This window comes from Bos mutus, chromosome 7, assembly GCF_027580195.1.
Source record: "Bos mutus isolate GX-2022 chromosome 7, NWIPB_WYAK_1.1, whole genome shotgun sequence".
In the NCBI taxonomy this organism is placed as follows: domain Eukaryota; kingdom Metazoa; phylum Chordata; class Mammalia; order Artiodactyla; family Bovidae; genus Bos; species Bos mutus.
In genome coordinates this window covers 12118054-12132433 of record NC_091623.1, presented here as the reverse complement: position 1 = coordinate 12132433, position 14380 = coordinate 12118054, and the positions used below count along the sequence as shown (strand labels likewise).

The window sequence follows — 14380 nt, the reverse complement described above, 5'->3', positions numbered from 1 at the left end:
ACTCTCTTTCCTATGCAACAATACTACTGAGTAAAATTACCCTTATCACCTGAATTAGTGCATGGCTCGGTTTATCATGGACAATGTAACTCGGTGTAACAAACACACAAACACAAGTTCACTTTTTTCTGCTTTCTGTTTAAAAGAGGTTTAAACACTCTTTTCTTAGCATTCTCAATTCTTTAGGAAAAACAACAACAACAAAAAAAACCTTTAAACTCCTTAATATGCCTTTAAACAAATTGGCCTCTTCCTTATTTCTAACACTTTTTTCTTTATATTCTACGCCCCAACCTTACGCAACATCTTTCAGTTCCCTGAACCCACCAGTGCTGCTTCACCCCCAGACTCTATCACCCTGGCTCCTGCCCTGGAATACTCGTCTCCACTTCCCTGGTGTGCACTGACTCACTCTCTCTTCAGTCAGTATCTTGTCCCTGGGAAACCTTCCCAAGCACTCTCCCTAACTCTGGGTTACGTCAATCTGCTACATGCTCCATGACCCCTGGTCTCCTGAACCCTGGCCTGACCTAGCCACGTTAGAGTAATCTATCTTCCCTGCTAGACCACAAGCTCTCTGCAGGCGGGCGTACTCCTGTCTTGCTTTCCACTGTCTGTCCTAAAACTCTGTTTCACTACCTGGTGCTAAATCGGTACTCAGTAAGTACGTGTTAGATGAATAAATACTGTAAATCATTAATGTTCTATAAGAGAACCCTAGTCCATATGACAAAAATTCTTTTTTTTAATGATAAAAATTCTTATCACTGAAATCACCTGAAGCATCTGTGATCCTTTCACAAAACATCTGAAAACAGACCACAAGACAAAGCCTATACTATACACCAACAGGAATTTGCAAAACCATCGTGTGATTCCTCTCCATTAGCACCTGTGGGCATTTAAAAATATAAAATATTTTTGCTCTGGGTTACCAGCTAATTAAGGCTAATCTTTTAGTTGCTAAATTGTTCCCTGTATGGATAATTGGAAATAGCACTGACTCCATATTTGGTGTTGAGTATAAAACTATAGCCATGGATTAGTTGACTTAAAGCCAAAGGCAAAACTTGGGTAAATTTTTAAAACATCGTATGGTATTTAAAAGTTCGAGATCAATGTTATCATCTTCATCCTTTTTTTGTCATGATGTGGTACTTACTGACAAATCTGTACTATTGGGAACAAACTGGTCCTGCTCTCCCAGCAGCACATCAATCACAGGGTGCCGGCCATTTTTTATTAGGATTTTCCTTTCTTCTTGTAGAGTTGGTCTGCAAGAAGAGACATATTTCAATTGACAAAGCAAGGAAAGAGACTTTTAAAAACATCTCAAAAAGCATGAAGATTTTTATGGACAGTCTGTCAGACACACAACCAAACCTTAAACATGGACTTTAAGAACATATGCTCAGGACAAGGCTGAGTATAAAAGTTTAAACTCAACTGTAGAATCAGAATTGGAAAGACAACTATATTTACAGTGCTCTGAAGCACAAACTTTAGAAGAGTCTTATGATGGCTCTGTAACTAAGATCTCCCTTATAAGATCCTTTTTTTCTTTTTCTACTACTCTCTAAGATATATTCATCAAAAAAAAATACAGTTCTGATTATTGCTACTTAAAATATTTTTAGCAATAAACAAAATTTTAAAAATCATGCAAAATTATTTCTAGATTATTACATTAATATAAATTGTATGTTGGACTTGGGGACAGAATGACCTAAAATTTTCACATTCTGTTTAATTAAAACATCTTTCAATGGTCTTTAATATCTTTTAGTTTTTTTGATATAAAAAATGTTTATCTGCCTTGTTTTTTTTTAAGGTTTTCTATTTCTGCTTTTACTGATAGCTTCATCAGTTTATCCAAGCTCTCTGAGCACCAGCCTTCTCTCAGTTTCCTCCCCAGAGGTTACCACTGGGAGCAGTTTGGCGTCTACCTTTTCCAGTTTGGTGTCTACCTTTCCCAACGTTCTTCTATGCATTTAAGTTTCCATAAACTCATTGTATTGCTTTCTGATTTCTTCTTTAAAAATAAACAAACAACAACAACAAAAACCAAGAATCATACTGTAATTCATCATTCCACAACTACTTTCCCCCCCTTAATATGCCTTGATACCTATAAAAGGTAGACTTCACCATTTACCATGTGGGTCCAATGGACTCTGTCATTTTATTTCTTTAAATCTTTCTAAGTCGTTTTATAAGTACGATGTAGAATTGAGAAAAACAATAATAGTGAGAGGAAAAAGGCATGACAACTAGTAAGAATCCAAACAGCAAATTTCAAATTTTTATTCCATATTTTCCAGGTTTTTAAAGCACATATAGGGCCTCCCTGGTGGCTCAGTGGTAAAGAATCCACCTGCCAATGCAGGAGACCCAGGTTCAAACCCTGGGTCAGGAAGATCCCCTGGAGAAGGAAATGGCAACCCCATTCCAGTACTCTTGCATGGGAAATCCCACGGACAGAGGAACCTGGCAGCTACAATCCATGCAGTTGCAGAAGAGTTAGACACAACTTAGTGACTAAATAACAGGCATATCCACCTGGAAAGGGCAACACACTATGAATCTAAGTGTGCATCAGCTGTCATGCAGGCACACGGACGATGTTCACTTATAAACACTAATTCTAAAGTTCAATACAGTTCTAATAGGTTCTAGCTTATCCTTATTTCTGGTTCTTCTCCCACTTGCGACGAAAATGCAATGTTTGAAGAACTTTTTGAAATCTTTTAAAGCTTATAATTTTCATAAAGAGAAGATAGCTATCTTCTTTGCTTCATAATTACAAAACATTTTCATACCTACATTTATAAAGACAATTCGAATAATCAGTCAAATGAGTACTTTTATTTTATATCATCTATTTTCTTTCACTCTCCTGCTTCAGCACCTATCCCCAAGCAAACAGTATCAAGTAAATTTCAGGGCACAAATATCATAAAAGACTACTCACATATGTGTTTTTAGCAAATCACGTTGGTTCCAATTCTTGTCACTAAGTACTGCATGATGGATGCATCTTTTGGAATAACACACTGGATAAGAATACTCCATTTCACTTTGCCCTCACAAATATATTATTCACACACACCTAAGACATATTATCTGCACACTCATAATCTGAGATTTTGTTTTATACACGAAATTTCACTACTATCATTAGTATATAGAGCACTGCTATCCTTCTCTTCACATCCATCTTTAGAATAATCTAATAATGAAATGAAATGTCTTCTGTCAGTTTTTTTTCTTTTTGCTATTATGAGGGAAAAGAAAAATTCTGAATTCTCAACTGTATTCACTTAAAGTCAGAAACAAACTACAACCGTGGCATCGCCAGTCTACTTTAATCTCTTCTTGAAAGATGATGTGACTGGCGAACACAATGAGAAAAATGAAGAATGATACGACAGTGACTTCCATCTCATTTCTGTATTTACCACTTCCTTCTTATTTTAGATTTTTACAGCCTGCTGGGAAATACTGATAAACAGTGATGAAATGATTCCTATCATGATGAGATAGTAAGGCACTCCAGACAAAAGCAAGATAAACATTATTAAAGATCTCAAAATGCATTTTAGATTTATAAAAGGGTCCAATGGGCCCATCTGGTGAATATAAGACTGAATACATTTTATTCTCCTTTAAAAAAAAAAGTAAATTTTCTCTTTGTTCTTTATAAAACCTTTAAAAAACTCAAAAGCTGAAAATAGGTCCAGTAAACCCTGATGGTATGGAATACTGAAGATGAAGGATTATTCCTTGGAGGCATTTTTTCAAAGCTGCTGAACAGCAAGTTAGCTATCTCCACTACTGAACATTCAGACTGTCTAGACTTTCAATGTTATAAACAATACTCCAATGAACAACCATATATACACATTCACGTAAATATTTTCAAGTGTTTCTCTAAGCCAGAGGAAATGCTTGAAGTGGAATTTCCAAATCATGGGACATGCATATTTTTAAATGCATGTTAAAATTAAAATGGCTTTTAATTAAAACTCAGGCCCGTTAACTCAGTGATGCCATTCAACCATCTCATCCTCTGTCATCCCCTTCTCCTCCTACCTTCAGTTTTTCCCAGCATCAGGGTCTTTTCTAATGACTCAGTTCTTCATATCAGGTAGCCCCAGTATTGGAGTTTCGGCTTCAACATCAGTCCTTACAATGAATATTCAGGACTGATTTCCTTGAGAATGGACTGGCTGGATCTCCCTACAGTCCAAGGCACTCTCAAGAGTCTTCTCCAACACCACAGTTCAAAAGCATCAGTTCTTCAGTGCTCAGCTTTCTTTACAGTCCAACTCTCACTATAGTCCACATATAGTTGGACTATATGTGTCTCACACATATATGACTATTGGAAAAACCATACATTTGACTAGACAGACCTTTATTGGCAAAGTAATGTCTCTGCTTTTGAATATGCTATCTAGGTTGGTCATAACTTTTCTTCCAAGGAGCAACTGTCTTTTAATTTCATGGCTGCAGTCACCATCTGCAGTGATTTTGGAGCCCCCAAAAATAAATTCTGTCACTGCTTCCACTGTTTCTCCATCTATTTGCCATGAAGTGATGGGGCCAGATGCCATGATCTTAGTTTTCTGAATGTTGAGCTTTAAGCCAACTTGTTCACTCTACTCTTTCACTTTCATCAAGAGGCTCTTTAGCTCTTCTTTGCTTTCTGCCATAAGGGTGGTGTCATCTGCGTATCTGAGGTTATTGATATTTTTCCCCGCAATCTTGATTCCAGCTTGTGCTTCATCCAGCCCGGCATTTTACATAATGTACTCTGCATGTAAGTTAAATAAGCAGGGTGACAACATACAGCCTTGACGTACTCCTTTCCCGATTTGGAACCAATCTGTTGTTCCATGTCGAGTTCTAACTGTTGCTTCTTGACCTGCAAACAGATTTTTCTCAAGAAGCAGGTCAGGTGGTCTGGTATTCCCATCTCTTTCAGAATTGTCTACAGTTTGTTGTGATCCACACAAAGGCTTTGGCATAGTCAATAAAGCAGAAGTAGATGTTTCTCTGGAACTCTCTTGCTTTTTTGATGATCCAATGTGGCAATGTGATTGTTCCTCTGCCTTTTCTAAACACAGCTTGAACATCTGGAAGTTCACAGTTCATGTACTGCTGAAGCCTGGCTTGGAGAATTTTGAGCATTACTAGTCTGTGAGATGAGTGCAATTGTGCGGTAGTTTGAGCATTCTTTGGCATTGCCTTTCTTTGGGATTGGAATGAAAACTGACCTTTTCCAGTCCTGTGGTCTCTGCTGAGTTTTCCAAGTTTGCTGGCATATTGAGTGCAGCACTTTCACAGCATCATCTTCTAGGATTTGAAATAGTTCAACTGGAATTCCATCAATTCCACTTGCTTTGTTCATAGTGATGTTTCTAAGGCCTGCTTGACTTGGCATTCCAGGATGTCTGGCTCTAGGTGAGTGATCATACCATCGTGATATCCGAGTCATGAAGATCTTTTTTGTATAGTTCTTCTGTGTATTCTTGCCACCTCTTCTTTATATCTTCTGCTTCTGTTAGGTCCATACCATTTCTGTCCTTTACTGTGCCCATCTTTGCATGAAATATCCCCTTGGTATCTCTAATTTTCTTGAAGAGATCTCTAGTCTTTTCCTCTATTCTATTTCCTCTATTCCTCTATTCTATTGTTTTCCTCTATTTCTTTACACTAATCACTGAGGAAGGCTTTCTTATTTCTCCTTACTATTCTTTGGAACTCTGCATTCAAATGGGTATATCTTTCCTTTTCTCCTTTGCCCTTAGCTTCTCTTCTTTTCTCAGCTATTTCTAAGGCCTCCTCACCATTTCTTTTCTTGGGGATGGTCTTGATCACTACCTCCTGTACAATGTCATGAACCTCCATCCATAGTTCTTCAGGCACTCCATCAGATCCAATCCCTTGAATCTATTTGTCACTTCCACTGTATAATCATAAGGGATCTGATTTAGGTCATACCTGAGTGGTCCCTGCTTTCTTCAATTTAAGTTTGAACTTTGCAATAAGGCGTTCATGATCTGAGCCACAGTCAGCTCTCAGTCTTGTTTTGCTGACTGTATGAGAGCTTCTCCAATCTGATTTCACTACTGACCATCTGGTGATGTTCAGGTGTAGAGTCTTGTGTTGTTGGAAGAGGGTGTCTGCTATGTCCAGTGTGTTTTCTTGGCAAAATTCTATTAGTCTTTGCCCTGCTTCATTTTGCACTCCAAGGCCAAAACATACCCTTACCTATTAGTAAATTCGGTATTATCAAACTTTCTAATTTTAACAGTGTGATCTCATTGTCTAAATATGCACTCACTGCTTCATAAGGTTGACGTCTCTTCATCAATTTCTTGACCCCTTTTCTTTTTCATCTTAATATCCTATCAGTGATCTCGAGTTTTTAGACTCAGACCTTTCACATATAAGCACATTTCTGAACGTACTCATAACACCAAGAAATAATACTTTCCTGAATGCTTGAATTCTTCTTAAATATATCCGACTAACAAAACCCCGAGAGTATACACTCACATCTCTAAAAGAAAGTTACTAAAGTATCTTCCAAGTAAACAATTTGAAATCACCTTTTGAAAAGGGACATTTAAAGTTACAAGAAAATGACACTTTTTAAATTTTAGAGTATAATTTTAAAACAGAATTTTTATCTATATAGGTTACAAATATACCGTAAAGAAAAAAAGATGATACCAACTATAAGTTATATCAGTTTTAAAATTCTAAGTGCTCTGCCAAGTGAAATCAACATATCATATTCATGACACTGATCTGACTTCCCAGAAAGGTTTTTTTTCACTTTAAAACAAAAATCTGAGTGGTTTGTTCTGCTCTAAAATCTACAATGACTTACTCTGTTGCTTTCAAAACTACATAATGAGAAAACACTTCCTGGTACAGTACGAAGCGAATGATTATTCAGAGACCTGAGAAGATTTATTAGGATGGGACAGTGATAGCAGAAAGATATGAAATGTTGACAGCATTTAGTGGCACTGAAGAGAAAGAACTGAGAAAATCTGGATGCTGCCTGAAAAGAACGAAACACTAAACTTAAACAAATTCACCTATTTTATATTTTTAAAACTGCATCATTCTCCTTTAAATGAGCCAGAGAAACAGAACAACAGCCTATATTAGTAAAAATGTACAATGTCCAGAATACAAATTGGATAGAAAGACCTAGAATAAGAACTTCCGTATAACGATTTAGAATATAGTGAATAAAATGTCCTAATAACATTTAGAAAGACAACTGTAATTATGAAGCCAACGATCAATTTGAACTAACTGCAATAACTCAAATGCCTAAAAATCTTTAAACAAGCTGGAAATCTAAGGGAAAAGAGCATAAACTTCAGATTATTTAGATACTAGTTTTAAATGCATTTTAGAAAAAAACTTCCTATTTCATGGCTATTTACACTCAATTTTATGGCTGCCAAAAAAATAAAAAAGAGAGAGACTGATTGTATTACTTAAAGATGATGGCACAATTTTCATTTAAAATTTTTCAGGTGAAATTTTATTACTATAAAATATATAGTAGTCAATTTGGAAAGTATTTTAGCATGTGACATTTCCTGAAACTGTTTTACTGACAGAAGACATGGTTTAGAACAATCCTACTGAGGACAAATAAAAGGCTGGATAAAGTATAGAAAACCTGTACTTTACTTGAAGTATACTACTTGAAGCCACCTGACAACTAACAAGACAACAAGGAATTGGAGCTGGGGTAGGACAGAGGATAGAGGGCCAGGGAGGGTGTTTGCTGATTTCTGCTGCTTTCTGAGGGGATGCTGAGCACTATGAACAGCTTTAATCTGGATTGAGACACCAAAAGACTGCACACCAGGCAGAAGACTGGATCTGAAGTGAGAACTGTAGGCTTTGAATCTTTGAACTTTTGAATCTTTAATCCTTTGAATTTCTGAACCTTCTCAAGCTCTGATGTGGACTAAGTGATGCCAGAACAACATTAGTGTGTTGAGATGTGACCCTTTCGGAGAAATATACATCAAATTATTTCTACAAATGATTTTGCAAATATAATGCACAGAAGATAATCAAAATAAGCAGGCATTCAAAGAGATGCATGCATGAAAATGAACAGAAACAACAGTCAATAGAAAGAGACCCGCAAGGACTACAGACATATGAGTGAGTCATCAGACACAGACTTTGAGATAATTATCTTACCACATTCAAAAAGACAGAAAAGACTGTGAACTGATAGAAAACAAAAAGTGATTTTTAAAAAATAAATAATGATAGGTATGAAAGATACTAACAACACATAAGCTCAGATGTTTTTATTAAAGGCAAAAAAATTTTACAATACTTAATTCTTTCTGATTTTTGAATAAACATCAATGAGTAACTATTGCTGTTTATTAAGTATTTATCATCTGCCTGGTTCTCCTTAGAAATTTCATAAAGTCTTTATCTCATTTAATTTGTACAACATTTCTAAGGGGTAGGTATTATTTTGTGAAGAATATGAAGAAACTGAGGAGCACAGAGGTTATGAAACTTAGTTTAAGGTTAGTGGTTAAAATAACCAGGCTGGTGATCAAACCTATGACCCTGGGAGGTGATTAGGTCTTAAGGGCAGAGCCCTCAGGAATAGGCTGCTGCTGCTGCTAAGTCACTTCAGTCTTGTCCAACTCCGTGTGACCCCATAGATGGAAGCCCACCAGGCTCCCCTGTCCCTGGGATTCTCCAGGCAAGAACACTGCTAGTACTCTTATATAAGAGACCCCAGAGAGTCCCCGAAAGGGCTTCACAGAAAGCCCCCAATGCAGAATTGCAGCCTAGGGGAGTTGCTGGAATGAGCTCAGGCACAGAACACCTCAGAAGCAGAGCTTGGCCACGGAACAAACCACTGCGGGGACTGGGCAGCCTGGAGCCCTAGGGGCCCAACCCTTGCCCAGCAAAGCTATGGGAACAGGACTACTACCCCCTCAGGTCTGGAAAGCAGGACCCCTGTGCCCCAGTGGGCCTGGAAGGCAGAGCACTGAGCCAAAGCTTTAGCTTAAGATTTAGTCTTAAGGAAGAGCAATTTGAGAGCAACTGAGTGGAATTTGCCTTAAAATGAATCATACCTTAAGTCTCCCCCATATCTAATTTAGATAATGTTTAAATAAGACTTTTATAATTACAAAGTTAAACATATCATAAGTGTTCAAGTGAACGCTAACAAATGAAAAGGATTGCTCCTCTATAAAAAATGTCACCCACATAAACCTAAAAATTGAAATATGTAACATTTCCCTCTAGTTATAGTCATCATCTGCTTTCATTATACTCAATGGTAGAGCAAGAAAGGAATTTCTTAATTTTAAATCAAGCTATATGCGTATGACATTCAGCTTTACCAAGAGTTCAACATATTTGAGTAATTTTAGTACTTTATAATGAAAGTGAAAGTCACTCAGTCAGGTCTGACTCTCTGCAACCCCACAGACTATACAGTCCATGGAATTCTCCAGGTCAGAATACTGGAGTGGATACCATTCCCTTCTCCAGGGGATCTACCCAACCCAGAGATCAAACCCAGGTATCCCACATTGCAGGCAGATTCTTTACCAGCTGAGCCACCAAGGAACACTAAACTTAATTGAAAAATTCTATCTGTTCTAAAGCACTGAAAAGGGCTGAGGTAAAACAAAACAAAACACATTACCTGCAGTAATCTCTTTGCTTAGCGACCTTGGCCAGGGACAAAATGCAGTCAATCGTTGCTAGGTGATGGACTGCTTTACACAAGGTGTGATAATGTTCATTGAAATTCCTACAGAATCAACAACAACAACAAAAAGGTGAGCAAATTGATTTCTTAGATCTATAAAAACTGTACAATTAGTAATCAGTTTGGTAGCTATGATGAGCATAAACAAATAACCAGGCACACAGCTAGCAGTTAAGAAAGGTGGAAATTACATTGAACTATTTTCTGTTTAATAACTTGATTATTGAGACTTTATTTGGAAAAAGAAAAATATATATATATATATTTTAAAATAGTTTCTTTACAAAGATGTCTACTATTAATACCATATTGCACATTTCATCTGACCATGACCCTGAAGTCAGACCTAATTAACACTAATGTAGAGATTATTTTCATTTAACTTAAATGACATCACGAACTACCCAAATGGATCCAGCTTCCCTTTGCACATATCCTTCATAGCACTGTCCAAACTAGGATAACAGTTTCAATATCTTCTCCTAAAATTTATTGGAAGTGTCTCAATGGTAGAGCTCATCAGGTCCACCTGATTTATTTATCTAACATTTAATGATAGAGTTGACACTACAATAAATTTTTTGAAGGTAAGCAAGAAGAAAGGTACCTTTTTTTAGTGATCTTCAGTTTTCTTATTAATAGTTCATATAGAAATTAAATATTAGACTTGTTTTTAAAAAGGTCACTTTAAATCTTTGGCTAATTAGGTAGCTGGTGATCTAAAAGTTTAAAAGACTTGCAATGAAAGACTTATTCTAGAAAAAACATACGCTACATGTAGGGGTTTTCCTTTCCTTTTTTTGCTTAGATACTTTCATTATCTCTTATCACAGGAGTTCCTTATAACCTTCTAAAGATGCTCCTCTCCAAAAGAGATGAGTATTCTACTGAATGCATCTCTTAAAAAATATTTCTCTATTTAATACTGCGGGTTTCAGAAACTAAGAGATTTAATCTGTTTGCTTCTTAAATCCAAAGGTTTTTAGAGTGCTTCCTACTAGAAAAGAATATCCAGATTAAGCTACTATGTGATCAGTTATTCCAATATTATTACCATTGTACTGGTTTTTTAGAACCCATAATTTCTGACTTATTAATATTAAAATAAGATATTCTATGTAAGTGACTTTTCCAGATACTAGACCATTTTAAATATTCAGTTTTAATTCTAACTATTTGTGAATTACAGAGTATATTTACAGTATATTTTAAACTTCTTTGTCCAAGTAGATACAGCACTTGTTGTTCAGTTGCTAAGCTGTATCCCAAGGTGCCACGGACTGCAGCATGCCAGGCTTCCCTGTCCTTTCACTATCTCCCTGAGTTTGCTCAAACTCCTGTCCACCCATCTCACCCTCTGTCACCCCTTCTTCTGCCCTCAATCTTTCCCAGCATCAAGGCCTTTTCAAATGAGGCAGCTCTTCGCATCAGGCAGCCAAAGTATTGGAGCTTCAGCTTCAGCATCAGTCCTTCCAATGAATATTCAGGGTTGATTTCCTCTAAGATTGACTGGTTTGATCTCCTTGCTGTCCAAAGGACTCAAGAGTCTTCTCTAGCACCACAGTTCAAAACCATCAATTCTTCAGTGCTCAGCTGTCTTTATGGTCCACCTCTCATATCCGTACATGACTACTGGAAAAACCATAGCTTTGACTAGATGGACCTTTGTCAGCAAATTGAGAACCTCATAAACAAGGAGAGCATAATGAATATAATTTACCTATTTCCCCCAAATTAAAGTTACTCAGAAGGAACTATATGATTACCACTAACAACGTTAAGAGTCTGTGCAAAATACCAAACACAAAGGAGACTGGACCCTGACATTAAACAGGAGCACTCAGTTGCCACCTTAAAAATGATTCTTAGTTTTGAAGATGCCACGCGCTGTATGGACATAACGCTCCTGAGGGTGCCCTGTCACTTCTAGTCTAGCTTCAGTTTTAGATTTGACCACTCATCTACCCCTTGGACTGCAGCTGATGCTGTCCCTATTCTAATTACTAATCCATCTGGTCTTCCTATCCTGGCACTCTCTCTTTTGCGAGAAAGCAGCCATATTTGATATTTCTGCTCTTGCCTCTCTGGATGTGAGTGTTCAAAATATCTGTGCTGCTACTGCTAAGTCACTTCAGTCGTGTCCGACTCTGTGTGACCCCATAGACGGCAGCCCACCAGGCTCCCCCATCCCTGGGATTCTCCAGGCAAGAACACTGGAGTGGGTTGCCATTTCCTTCTCCAGTGCATGAAAGTGAAAAGTGAAAGTGAAGTCGCTCAGTCATGTCCGACTCGTAGCGACCCCATGGACTGCAGCCTACCAGGCTCCTCCGTCCTTGGGATTTTCCAGGCAAGAGATCTGTGGCACTACAGTAAAAAAATGTAAAAACGGCCTATTTTTTCTTATCCCCACTCTTCCTTCTCAGGTCCTGGCCAGGCCACTAATTTGTCACTACTCACCAGCCTTAGGTTGAGGATAACTGTCCCTGATGATCTAACTTCCGGGATTGAAATGAGTAACTTAACTCTTGGTCAGTACCATTTCAGCTTAGTAACAACAAAAAAGGCAGGAGAGAGAAGGTAAATTGTTTAGCTGTGGACAACAATGTTCCTTCTCATGTCAATTGTATAAATAAGGCGTGTGAAAAAAAAATTTTAAGCTATCATAAACCTTAAACGTCACCATCACAACTCTTACAAAGCCTTGCTTGGCTTCTTGGTCTTTGTCTATTTGTTATTCTTGACCAAATTTCAAAGAGATCATTTTAGAAAAATGACACGCTGAAAAATGGACAATTCAGGCAACAATCCAATAGACTTGTGTTTACGTTATAACAACATACAACTTTACCACTAAGCCACCAAAAACAACTTCAATTAATCACTGTGATTTAATCTCAAAAGGTATTGCTGGGTCCATAGGAAGAAGATTAAAGACACTTGGGTTCTAAAGTTATTATGACAGTTTACCATCCGATGTGATTCAATAATATTTGAAGTTAATTAAAAAGGAGAATATTTTATTTTCTATTTGCAAATGTATTTCTAAAATCCTTGAACTACTATATGAGACGTAATTTTATTCAATTGAATAATATTCAATAATCTTATTATTAAAGATTTTTCAAGTGAGATTATTCAATATCGAGAGCCCATCTTTTAGAACATGAAAGAAGAGACACTGTTTTTTGAGAGACAGTTCCATTCACAGACTTTCTTACAGCCTTAATTTCTTGCAATATTTCAATATAAAGTAATGTGACTAATGGACAACTGTTAGTATCTCAGTAAGAGACAAAAACACTTGTATAGCTGGTATTCAATCCTCTGGTGTCAGGTTCAATGAGGTTAATCATTTTTGAAATGACATTATATTCACACCATCTGGCACCTCAATAAATTGTATGTCTAACAATCAATGCTATTCTCAAGTGGGGGTCTAGCTGCAAATGTTGTAGCTAAATTTCAGCCAATATTCTTTCTTTAGATAAAAAAATTTATATTTTTCTATTTGAAAGTAATATATGTATATTACAGAAACTTTTGATATCATGGATCTACAAAGTACATTACACTTCCAGTAATCTCACCCTCCAGAATTAATCTCAATATTTGAAGTTATTTATATATATATGGTCAATAGGCATGTTAATAACAGCATATATTTAATATTTTAAAATACAAAAATGTGTATGCTGTGCATGTATGTGAATTTACACATACAGAACTGGCATCACATTTTTAATACTTTTCATCCTTTCTTTACTTAGCAATATATCATATCATATTCTTCTGTGATGTTTTATTTAATGTTAGCTTACTCTCAGCAGCTCCCAACTCCAGCCAAGCCACAGTATGATGAGAGCAGGATTCTCCTGGGTTAATGGGGTAGAAGGGCCCAGGCAGAGGGCTGACACAGTGAGAATGGCGGGGTGTGAGAAGAGGACAGGAGAGGAAGGGGCAAATCAAAGAGATGTTTCAAAGAGAAAAAAGACAAACAGGAATTTGATAATAGATAAAGGGGAAAAAAGGAATAAAGAATCAGGATAGTGCGAAAATCTTTACCCTGGGAGATCTGAACTTTCTCTACGCTAGAAGCATGAAAGAACATAACCCAGACCTATAAAATCACATACACTATGCAGGCAGGGAAGATGAACAACCTCACCGAATCCCAGGACCCTAGATACAGTCCCTGAAGCTTGAAAGGGAAAACATCAGTCCACTTTTCATGTTCTCAGTGATATCACTAAGGGGAAAGTCAGGAAAACAAAAACTCAAGAGCCCTGAAAACCCTTAGCAAGGGTAATTGAAAGTAAGTTGGAAAAGGAAGTGAGTAGACCAAATTTCTATCCCCAGATTCAAGACTCAGAGTCAAGATAATCTCAAAAGATTCAGGGTAAGTGTACTGAAATCTCTTTCTGATCCTGTAATTCAAAACTGCTCTGGGCAACAAGAGATCCTACCAACCTACCACCTTTTAAAAACTGTCACATATTATCTTTTTTGTTCCTCTTTTTTCACTTGTCAGAGTTGTTACTTTAAATGGAAAAAAGTTCCCTGAAGACTACACTGAATATA

General features: G+C 37.0%; 1 protein-coding gene across 3 annotated transcripts in view; it reads right to left on the bottom strand.

The window, feature by feature from the left end:
* The window catches only part of MSH3 (mutS homolog 3), a 182690-nt gene that overhangs the window by 60950 nt on the left and 107360 nt on the right, over nt 1-14380 (bottom strand). For all 3 annotated transcript variants that reach the window (XM_005904548.2, XM_070373062.1, XM_070373063.1), the window contains exons 18-19: nt 9737-9844; nt 1163-1274 (exon numbers count right to left, since the gene is read on the bottom strand). In XM_005904548.2, the coding sequence (XP_005904610.2) occupies nt 1163-1274; nt 9737-9844 (220 nt within the window). The remainder of the gene's footprint in view (nt 1-1162; nt 1275-9736; nt 9845-14380) is intronic.